Here is a 12,133-nt window from a genome sequence, read left to right on the forward strand (position 1 = left end):
AACATAGTTAAAATTTAACGAAAATATCTTCATGCTACAACTCTTGTTTTTATGTATCAGTAACGTAATTTTTTGATAACATTATTGTGCGTATAATAATTTCAAAATGTATGGAACATTTTAAATAAAATCAAAGTAATAAACGAAAGACACACAATTTTGTTTCTGGACTTTAAAGGAATTGTTTTTAGAATAGACTATTAACTATCGTAACATCGTACATATACATGAAATCTGAAGTGTGAAAAATTTTTGTTTTCTAGTTTAGTAACAAACAAAATTTATTTACGAATTAATTGTTGCTTGGAAAGAATGAACTGATTTCTTTTATATTGACATTATTTTTAGCATTTTCTTTTCAGGTATACATAAAACTTATAAAGTTTTCTTTGGCCGTAGCCCACTAGTAGTTTTTAATATAAGTTTTCAGTATATTTGTGTAATTTATGTCACTATTATAGTGTAATTTTATTCCTGATAGAAGCAAAACTTATTTCTTATCTTCCTCTTTAATTTTAAATTATAATTAATTTTAAACAGGGTTAAATTCATATAAATTTATTTCACCTTTGTTCAACTTCTGTATACAAGTCCAGTTTAGCAATTTATCGCAAATGTGCAGTTGCGCATGGATAACTTGGAGTAGAGAAAACTGTTCAGTCAGGCGACAGCTGATAGGGGACGGGTTACTTGCACGTGTTCCTTAACTACTTGCGCTACGACTAAACTTCACGGTTGCGGTGCTGTGCGCTACAATATAACAAGCGGTAAGGTGTCTCATTTACGCTGCTCCACGTCTGCCGAGTGCAATCCAGAGCTGTAACTCCAGAAATAAATAATCTCGTTGTTAGGCGACGTGTGCACCACGTTATTTTCATTTTTGTGATAAATGCCTATCGACGTGGTGTTCATGTCGCTCGCAGTTTGAGACAAAAGCATCTTTTTAGCGCAAGTGGTTAAGTAGGGGGCAGAATTTTCGGCTAAAAATCCACGGATAAAAGTGGACACCACCCTTTTAACAGGCAGTTTGTTGCACTAGTGATTGCTTTAAGTATTAAAAAAATATTTATTTATCAATTTTTCTCCCACATGCACTCTGCACCAATTACAGCTTCAATTTGATTTTATTAATATAATCAAATGAATATAACTATCGAATGTTTTAATGTCTCTTTTTTGTAAAGTCGAATGATGAAATCTTAAAAATTTGGAAATATTTTAAGTAAATCTAATCTTGTATGAGTTATTAACTAACATAATTAAAGCTGTAAATATGATATACATTTTCTATAGTCCATTCAAGTTTATTTTTATCTAAACCTAGTTTGTATGATAACTGTAACAAATGAAGTAGAAAATACTTTCTGCATTACCTTCAGAGATTTTAGGCATTTGCATGTGGTTAATAATGATTGAGGACTCATTTAATGATTGTAATATGGGATTGTTAAGGCAGTTGTGTTATAGCAGGGAGCAGCAAACTCGCTGAACTCTTGAAATTTCGTGAAACTTTTGTACTAAAGGATTTGTTTTAATAAGTTTATGCAAAACTTTGCTGCAGTTGAGGATTTGTGCTAACATTTTTTGAAAAAGTGGGAAAAGCAAAATGTTCTTCTAGCTATGTAGAAATAGTTGATATGTAACTAAATAAGCATTATATTGTAAATTTGTAACTGGCCAAACTCTCTTAATGTAATCAGTGCTGTTATTTAAGATTAAAATTTCCATCCAAGAATATGGGTGACAGATAAATTTTGCTATATATATATACACAGATTTTCGTAGTTATGTGTTTTTATTCATATAAAAAAAGTCTTCATGAGAACTGTTTATCTGCAACGAAAGGCAACAAGGGACTATTATAAGCTTTGGGAAACAATATTCTGTAGCATTCTAGGAAGCTTTCAAAACTGAGCAATAGTAATTTTAAGATTCTAAGTTCTGATGTGGATTTTGGTATTTTTTGCAAAACTTTTAGTAGAGATAATATTCAAATAAGATACTTGACACAAAAAGTGATTTTATAATTAAAATAAAAATTAATCTGAAAATTTGTAGATACTTGGCATTTGTGACAAAAAATCTTTCTCTGCAAAATTTCGGGAAATTCACTAAATTTGCAAAAAATAAACAGAGAAGTTCATGCTGTGATAAAATCGCTGCTGTAGTGATTTCCAATAATTTTCAGAAGTACACTCATGTCCATAAATTAAGGATAATTCGGAGTCACACTGAAATCAAACTCTAAAATAAATATATCACCTGTAAAATCACTACACACATCTTCAAGAATCATATGCAAATTTCAGGAAGTAACCAGATGACACCGATGGTACGTCACAATGACGAGAGTGTAAGAGAGTGATATATAAGGAATACAGGCAAAGAAGTAAAATTGTTTGCAGGCGCTTTATAAGCATTTCAGTGCAATAACCGAATAGTTATGACACAAAGGACGCATTTGGATGATTTTTTACGTGGTAGAATTATCGACCGTCTGGAATGTGGGCGTACCCAACTGGAACTATCATACGAACTTGGAATTGTCCAGAGTGTCATCTCCTGGCTTTGGCAACGATTCATAGATGATGGTAATGTGAGTAGACATTACAGCACAGTTCGCCCCAGAGCTGCAACGCCGAATGAGGACCGGTATTTGGCAGTTACTGCCAGCAGAAACAGGCGGAGCACAGCCTCAGACCTGTCTCGTCAGCTCTCTTCAGCCACTGGTACGACAATTTCAAGGCAGACCATGTACAGACGCTTAGTGTAGATTGGTCTATATGCTCGTAGACCTGTCAGATGCGTTCCACTTACTGCAACTTACTGTTGCCTGCGGTTAGCCTGGAGTAGAGAGCATGCGTTGTGGACACCGCAACAGTGGGCTTGCGTGATGTTTTCCAACGAGTCCAGGTTTAGCTTGCAGTCTGATTCTCGCCGGACTTTCATATGGAGAGCTCCAGGTACCTGTTACCACCAAGTAAACATCATTGAACGACAACGTTACGGTGGTGCAGGAGTGCTCGTTTGGGGTGGAATTATTCTGGGTTAAAGAATTGACCTGCACATTCAAATTGGAACCATGACAAGCCAAATCTATCAAAACGTCATTCTGGAACAACATGTACATTTGTTTCGGGGCACCATGGGCGTACAATTTGTGTTTATGGATGACAACGCCCGTCCTCACTGTGCAAGCATCGTAAGTGAATGCCTTCAATCGAAGGATATCACCCGTATGGACTGGCCAGCATTCTCACCGGACTTGAATCCAGTAGAGCACGCGTGGGACATGCTTGGCCGACGAGTTGCAGCCCGTCAACCTCCTCCTACATGTCTACCGGAACTTCGGAGAGCATTGCGTTTTGAATGGTGTAATATCCCCCAAGATCAGATCGATAATTTGATACTCAGCATGCCTAGGCGTTGTACGGACTGTATTGCATCGTCTGGGAGACATACACTGTATTAATCATACCAACCATGTAATATTGGTTTTTTGTAAATAGGTTTTTTTTTTTTTTTTTTTTTTTTTTTTGTAATTTGCTCCAGGGAGAAAAAATCGCTAATTTTTTTTAATAATATCAAACATATAGCATCTTTTTTTGCTCTTTACCTTTTGTTTAATAAATAAGCTTTACAAATAAGTCAAATTTGTTTTGCTTCTAACTCTTCCTTTGCCTGATTTTGCATTATCTTTAATTTATGGACATGAGTGTATTTTATGGGGAGTTCTGAGAGATTATTAACATTTTGGGATTTTTTTAAAACTTTGTTTCAGTGTTTTGCGCTTACTATTTAATGATGTGTGGCAGCAAATGATTAATAGGGTGACATAACTGACATAGACGGAGTTATGTCCAGATGTTTACAGACAGAGACTTTTAGAGCTTTGGCAGGAAATTTTTTTTTATCTATTGTACTGTGTGTAGGCAAAGCCAGACTTGGAAATTAGCAGTGAAGACATGGAGAAGTTACTAGAGGATCATAAAAATGATCTCAAGAAGAAATAACTGGAACAGTTTCAAGAGCAACAACAAAATGTGATTGTGCAGGGCATATCTTCAGAAAAAGAAGCAGGGGAAGATATTGTAGTTCTTTTATATGTGAAATTCATACAAAATATTATAAGGCTCAATGTTTTCGTGTAATAATATCACTCTTATAAAGCAGTAACAGGCAGCAGTATGAGCATTTTCACTGACAATGTATGTCTCACTTTAGAAATATTTTAAAATGTAGACAGCAACAAGTCATGCTGCACAAATTTAAGTGAGTTCCAAGTAGTGCTAAGAGACAAGGAAAGATAGAAAATGCTGTAGAAAGACGTGTTGCTAAAATGAAAATGGATTTGTCATTGAAAATGTAAACTTGTCCATTTCTGTTCCTCATTAATTTCCACTAATGTCGTTCATCCGACTTTGTACCGAACCATAAAATCAAATTTTAATCTTATTTTATCTTTTTAATATTATATTTATCTTTCTTTTATCTTAGATTTGATAATATCCATCAGAGCAGCAGTGGCGTAGCTAGGGTGGGGCAAGGGGGGACATCTGTCCCCGGGCGCAGCATCCAAGGGGCGCCAAATTGATGCTACGAAATTTTCTAATGAAGTGTTTTCCATTCTTTGCGCACAGAAAGGGGCTCAAATTCTTTAATTGACCCCGGGCGCTGGAAATCCTAGCTACGCCCCTGCAGAGCAGTTATATCTGATTTGGAAATGGATTAATGCATTTTACATTAATTTCTGTAGGAAAAAAAGCGTTGATTTACAAACATTTTGAAAGATGATCAGCCTTTAGAAATAAATAATGCTGTGAATTGTGATTTTACTGTAACTGTTATTTGAAGTACTTTAGTTAATAAAATGTTTACAGACTGAGTAACATTTTTGAAATAAATACAGTGCAAAGTCCGTAACCGTACTCCTCGGGACTTCAGCTATTCCGGATTAGGGGTTTTTCCAGATTATAGATCATCAATTTAAATCTGGTAAGATGGCATGCAGAAATTATACAATTAAAAATATGAAACCGTAATTTATGAAATAAAGAGCAATTATGATGTAAAGGGTATCAAAATTTACAAAAAAAAAAAAGCTTAATATTTATTTGTTTACTTTATTAAACATTTCTTTCAATGTAAGATGTTTAAGTTGCTTCATTTTTTGTGCTAATACTTTCTCTTTAATTCTCTCTTTTCTTTACGTGCATGCTTAGCGAACACGCACATTAAACGCGCATGATTAAGTTTGTGGCTTTGAGGTCCGGATTATGGATTTTGTACTGTATTAAAATAGTGCAATTATCAGAATTCACCAGTGCTACTTAAAAGATCATTATAATGCAAGCTGATGTAGACTTAGTCTTTTTAGTGGTGAATTAAATTATCAGTTCTGAAACTTTTAGCATGTTCATCTTTTAGTTTCTTTCTTGAGTAGTAAATTCTGTTCTCAGTGCTACTATACATCCCTTTTCAGTGCTGCAAACCATTAAAATATTCTAAAAAATATCTAATATGTCTAAAAAATCATAATGCCATCAGAAAGCCCGGTATTGGGTAACACTTAAAAAATATTATAATTTTTTTTTTTTTAGTTTAAAAGACATTAATTGCAGTCATGTTCTATGAGAGTAATTAAAAAAATTTAGATATAGAAGAAAAAATAGTAGTATTTGTATTGCATGTAATAAATGCAGAAATGATTATTTATTAAATTTGGTGTGAGTGTCTCCTTTTTAGGTGCTAAGGAGGTTAATGTCTTTTATTCTAAATAAACGTATGAACATTATAGAATTTAAAAGTTGTGGGAAAATAGGGAAAATAATCTGATTTGTGTGTATTAAAAATTACTAAACTGTGAACAATGTGCACAACAGACCTGAAAATTTGCATTAAAGGTAGAACATGCTGGGATATCCAAATGATTAACATTTTTTAGATTGACGCACATTGCAGAGAGTAGTGATGATGCTTCGATGCATTATAAAGGCAAAATGCCTGTTTTTCATCTGGAAATCACATTTTATTTATTTATTGTGTATGTGTTGGAAGTTATGTATGCCGTATGCAAGAAGAAGGAGCTTATATCGGCACATTTGAGATTATGCATACAGTGGAATCGTGGCCCACTGTGACTATAAATTATTGCATCTCACAACTGCTGCATGCTTTGGGCAAGATATAATGACTGTTTAGAATTATTGGGTTCAGGAAGCCTACCTTATAGCATCTTGATGGCTGTATCCTTGTATACAAGTACTGAGAACAAATGGAATATGGAATATAGAATTCTTCACTGACATATCTGCTTAGCATCTAGGTTAATGATGTGGGTTGCCACTAGATACACATCTCATTCACCTCTAGTTCATACAAGAAGCTTATTTTGACCAGCCTATTGCCGTATTACTAAGGTTTTAATACCTGTGACTGTATATCTTACAAGCCTTTGCTGTCTCACATTTCATTAGGATAGAATGAGACTATATATTGCCTCTGCTGTCCTCTTTCTTCGATATCAATTTGTTCTGCTTTGACCAGCACGTGCTTCTCATTTCCTACCAATTTAAAACATCGGGCTTATAGTTACAGAGAGACTTTCATAACAACACCTGCCAGCCAGTACGTCAGATGAATTAAAAGTGCATGGACTACCATTTCAGTAACATCCATCCAGAGTCTGTGATGCTAAATTGTAATGCCTAACTTTATAACAGCTGCTCACGATGTCAGAGGCAGAATCTCAGGATACTCATTTCTACATGTTCTACCTCTCACAATTAACTGAAATTTTAATCATTTCATGCTTCCATAATAATATGTTTTAAAATAAACATTAATCTAATGCTTTCCTTCATGTAGTAACAATTTTAATAGCTGGCAGTGTATTGGGGATGTATAGTTTATTTCATTATCTGTTTAATTTTCAATGTTAGAAGTCAAGATAACTCTTATAAGCTTTGTCATAATTTGTTAACTCGGTAACAGGGAATTAAACTCGTGTTGGAAATTCCAGTGATTGGTGATTTTACATTTCAGCCATTAGAAGAGATCGTGGGCATATAGGTTCATTATTATGGATTTTAATTACCAACTTAATTTTTTTTTAAGTTGTTTCTGAAAATGTAGTTTTAAAATTAATTTGCATTATCAAAAACAGTGCTTCCCTGATCCAAAAAGTATGTTTATGCTGAAATTTAAATACATGTTGTTTGCATTTATGTTGTGCGGCATATGTAGCAGTTTTAATTTTCCAGTGTCTTTTTCTGATATAATTGGAAACAAGTATTTAAAAACATATTTTTTTTTTGTTGGAACTGAAATTGATTAAAAAATATTTACCAATCTTAAAGTTAATTTCTAGTTAAACATTGATTTTATGTTGTTATTTTCAGATAAGTCCAGGGATATGACATATCCTATGGCATATCCTAATCCTGGTACAGATGGATTATCACAGGTATGTTATTTTTATTTTAAATCTTGCAAACTCAATAAATGCACGTGTATATGCAAAAATAAGTACTTGTAATTCAAATATATATAAAACCCATATTATTTTACTGTGATTTACAGTATTCTGTAATGATCAAGAATTTATAATCTGATGGGATTTTTTTTATTTTTTTATTTTATAGGAGTGTATAAATCCCTTTCCTGGTGTAGAACTTCTTCCTGTCGGTGATGCATATTTTCAGTATTCTGGCACAGTTCAGCAAAGGCTTTTACCCAGTGAAGCAGTCAGAGGTATTGTATTGGAACTTTTACTTTTTATTATATAAGAGCAACAGTTACAGTGGATGCTTATTGATGTTACGTTATTGTTTAAAGTAGACTAAAGTGCTTCGGAACAAATCAGAAAGGATGTTCTTTAAAAATTTCCAAATGCTGGAATAACATTTTGGGCAGTTTGTATAGTTAAATTATTGACATTGATAACTGGGTTCATACAGTATTTAAAAAATCATTAGGTCTTTTGGTAACAATTTTTGGTCCTTAAAAGTCCTTAATTTTACTCATTTGACATTTCTGCCTGTATTTTACGACTGCCATTTTGAGTGTGAATTAACAATTCATTGACAAGTATGTATTTGATAAGTTATCTGAATTCTTTCCTACTGCTTAATAGAGCACTGGGCCCCTGCCTTGATTGAAACATTGACATTTCGATTTTTTTTTTTTTTTTTGAGAATGAAGAGTTCATAAAATATTACTTCAGAAGCATACTTTCCTTTTCTGAGATATGATTTCTTTTTTTTTTCTCTTATTAGACCATACTAAATATAGCGATTTGTTGACATTTTGGTGATTGCAAGATCAGTTTGTATTCAAAATTTTTATCCAAATGTTTGCAAATTTTTCAATGTTCTTCTTTGCAAATGTAATAAAATTGATTAATATCATAATGATAATATATTAAAACCATAATTAAGAAATGGCATTAAAATTAAACATTTAAATTTTCCCATGTCATATTTTGAAATGGCATTACTTTCCAATTTGGAGATATAAGAATGATTTGATTCTGAAAAAAAAAAAAAAAAAAAAAAAAAAAAAAAATTAGGTAATAAACGCTGTGAAACACAGTTTCCGAAGCACTTCTTAACAACAGCATTAACAAATATATCTGCATATATTAAATTTTTAATTCTAAAATGTAGAGGAACCTTACTGAGAAAGAAATTGGTTACATAAAGAGAAAGAAAATTATTCTTCAAAGGAGTATTGTGAAAACATTAACAAATTAGAGGATGAAGTAGTGGGCTTGTTTTATTGCAACAAAAAAATTGATTTAAATTAGCTAAAATGTCTTGACAAATTTTAATATTATTAAGATGCATAAATATTTTGGTTTGTGTTGTTGTTATGTAATGTGAATGTTTTGTAGCTTTTTATATGTAATTATTGTAATATTGTTTTAGAATCAATATCATAATTTACATGCTTATTTTATCTGTATTTTAAACAATAAAATATTCTTAGATTATGATTGAATAGTGCTTTTTTGTGTTATATGAGGTACCACTTTTCCTTAATCCGTACTGTGAACATAAAAAAAGATAAAAATTAGCATAACACTTTATTCCCTGCAGCCAATGATGTTTTAAATACTATAAAACAACCTAGCACCTCTGGTGCTTCAGCAGTTTATTGGAATTTTATTTTAAATATTGTGTATTAACTAACTGGATTATGATTCTAGCAACTCTGTGCTAGAATCATAATGTGCGATGCTAACTGATTCAGACAGACAAAGTGCAGCTAACGTTCAACACATACCAATCTTGCTGGTGTTGGGCATTGATGTCTGTTCTGATCAGCATCTGTCTCTCTCTCTTAGCAAGCTTCAGTGGTGGCAGCAGCCAAGCTTTTAATACGAATTATGCTGGTTATGATTTTACTTCTCATTTTAACTTATGCCACTTGACATAAAATTTGCATAACCTCTGGACTGAGTGAGAACATGACAGAACAAGGCATAAAGGAAAGAATCAACATAAAACTAATTGTTAGTAAAACTTGCATGTCACTAAGCATCTTCAAAATATGTGGGACAATTATAAGTGTAAATTTTGGAGGAATTTAATAATTTAATGTTAATTACATGATAAGTTTTATAAAATGGATTTTATTCTGGGAATTACTTTCATAGTTAAGTATTAGAATATGTTTAAGAATAAAGTATCCTATTTACAAATGTATTTTATTCTTAGAATGGTATTACGAAAGCAAAGTTTGGGTATGGATAATTGCATAGTTAAATCAATTCACTTTGCTAATTCGTCTGTAATTTTTTTCACTAAAGATCTTTAAAAGTACCTAAATTTCAATGTGCAGGAATGTGTAGAAACTCTAGATAAATATATAATTATGGCTTCTCAGCACTGTTTAAATCCAATATTTTTCATTAAATGCTAGTAATAGAAAGTATTGTTTTGAGAAAAGAGCAAAACCACGCTGTTAATTTTAATATAAGGAGTACTAGAAGTGGTTATAAAACCTTGTATATTTGTTCATTCCTGTTTTAGGCTTAAGACATCTATTCTTATATTTTTATATTTTGCAGGTCCACCTGCAAAAAGAAAACGAGAAGTAAGTAGGCTTTTTAAAATTATATGGATTGCTTAATTATGGAACTTGTCTTTATCAAATTTAAAATTCAGTGTGCATTCATCTAAAAATTTTGTGAGATAAATTATATTTTAATGAAATTTTCAGCAAGTCTTATTTATCAATGTACTTTTTACAGGGTCCCGAGCCTAAAGAATTAGATGGGCATTGGATTCCTGTAAGTATTCAAAGGTTTTTACTCATTTTGTTGACTTAGTAGTAATAAATGCCGATTGTATCTGAGATTTGATTCTTGGCAAACAGGCCAGCTGCACGTGTTTTCGTGGTTTTTCCATATATAATGTGAACAAAGGCATTCCTCTCAGGTAGATAGCCATCGACCATAAAGTTGGAACAGATTAAGCCAGTCTTTCTAGTAAAAGTTTAAAGGAAAAAAGATTGTTCTTTATTTAATTAGAATCATAAGATTCAAGTTACAGATATGATGTATAAAAAAATTAAATTTCATATTATAATTTTTCATGTTGTATCGCTTTTGTTTATCCATTTTAAAATAAAGCTCAATATCATGGCCATTAAAACGCATTTTTCTTGATTCCAAAATCCCATAAGTTTGAAAACACTCCATGTTGTTCCACAAAAAGAAGATCCCTAATTGTAACTATTTATTCAAACTATAAGGAAAAACAGGTAAATAACAGTTAACTTTTTAAAAGAAATTAAACCAACTCATCAAGAATTAATTCAATTTATATAACATTGAGGTGAAGATCTTATGATTGAGTTATAACATTACACTTATATGTTATTGACGCTAAATCACATTATTTAGTGACAGTTTTTGTTTGTCTAAAGTAGTTGATGGAAAAATGTTTGTGCAAAATACATTTAATAGAACTGAAGCAGCTTGTTACTTTAGCAACCACCCCTTTAAACATATTGGTGACAGTTGTGAATGTGATAGATGAACTAAATGCCTGTTGTGAATTTTGGAATCTGTCATAATGTTTCTGTGCTGTTTCATGTTCTGTAATAGAGAACTTCTAATTTGAACTCTCATTAGAAGTTCTTTTGTTGTAACTCCCCACTTTTCTTTCTTTGTGGGGGGGGAGCTTTTATGATGCGGCCTGCCCCTCCTAGCAAAAAATTGCCTCGTTGCTAAATCGATGGGCCAAATCAGCTCAAAACCACAAACAAGGTCATCCAGCAATCCGGCCATGTATTAGAAGATGCATCTCCCAAAACAAAACTTTTCCATTTAAATTAGCTCCCGAAAAACCGAGCCTTGTGCTGAGTAACTAAAATATTAGTAAAAAGCAACCAAAAAACAAATTAATATAAAAAACTCAGTGGTATCCCCGTATATTTACCATTGATCTTAAAACATCTAAAGGATTGCAGCAGGGAAAAATATGTAAATGAATAAAATAGCTTTTAATAAACAAAATTAAAATAAGGAAAACACTTGCATACATACCTTATGATTGCAACATACATACAACAAACATATCTCAGGTTACACGAAAATAAACAAATCATGCAATACTCTCTCCATATTATCATTATATAATGCCAATCTGGGCTCTCTTTGAATTTATCAATGTAACATTTTGCTATCACATTAGTTTTCTTGTTATAAATGTTCATATTACAAAATTCACATGTAGCCCCTGAAACAATTCTAGTCAGTAAACATTCTTTGACAAAATGTTGCGAATCACCAATTTTATTACATATATGATAATTTTCATTTTCTCGGAACAGGAAACGGCTCAGATATTGAGGAAAACCACTATGTCCTGTAATAATTTGGTTGAGATCTATTTCATATTTGACAAAATATTTAGCAAATTCAAGTATCGTCTTTTTCTGTCCGAGCTATTCCAAGCCAATCTCCATTTTTCTTGAAAATAATTTTTCTTGATTGTTATAGTCTTTTTCTTAGAGCTCTGTACATCTGTATATTCACCTATATCATTCATAACAACTTCCTTTGCTAAGGCCTCTCATTTCCTATGCGACCAATGTGTGCCCTAACCCAGTTTAATTGAATATG

The 12,133-nt window shown here is 32.2% G+C and overlaps 1 protein-coding gene across 4 annotated transcripts in view; it reads left to right on the forward strand.

The window, feature by feature from the left end:
• The window catches only part of da (transcription factor daughterless), a 178,611-nt gene that overhangs the window by 9,473 nt on the left and 157,005 nt on the right, over positions 1-12,133 (forward strand). For 3 of the 4 annotated variants that reach the window (XM_035353356.2, XM_085807869.1, XM_085807870.1), the window contains exons 2-5: positions 7,401-7,465; positions 7,644-7,752; positions 10,073-10,098; positions 10,256-10,294. In XM_035353356.2, the coding sequence (XP_035209247.1) occupies positions 7,401-7,465; positions 7,644-7,752; positions 10,073-10,098; positions 10,256-10,294 (239 nt within the window). Of the gene's footprint in view, positions 1-7,400; positions 7,466-7,643; positions 7,753-10,072; positions 10,099-10,255; positions 10,295-12,133 lie in introns of those variants that run through there. The other variant, XM_085807873.1, reaches the window with a different exon arrangement.

The sequence above is a fragment of the Stegodyphus dumicola genome, chromosome X1, assembly GCF_044657685.1.
Source record: "Stegodyphus dumicola isolate Sdum_Otavi_A_Nest chromosome X1, ASM4465768v1".
Taxonomy (NCBI): Eukaryota; Metazoa; Arthropoda; class Arachnida; order Araneae; family Eresidae; genus Stegodyphus; species Stegodyphus dumicola.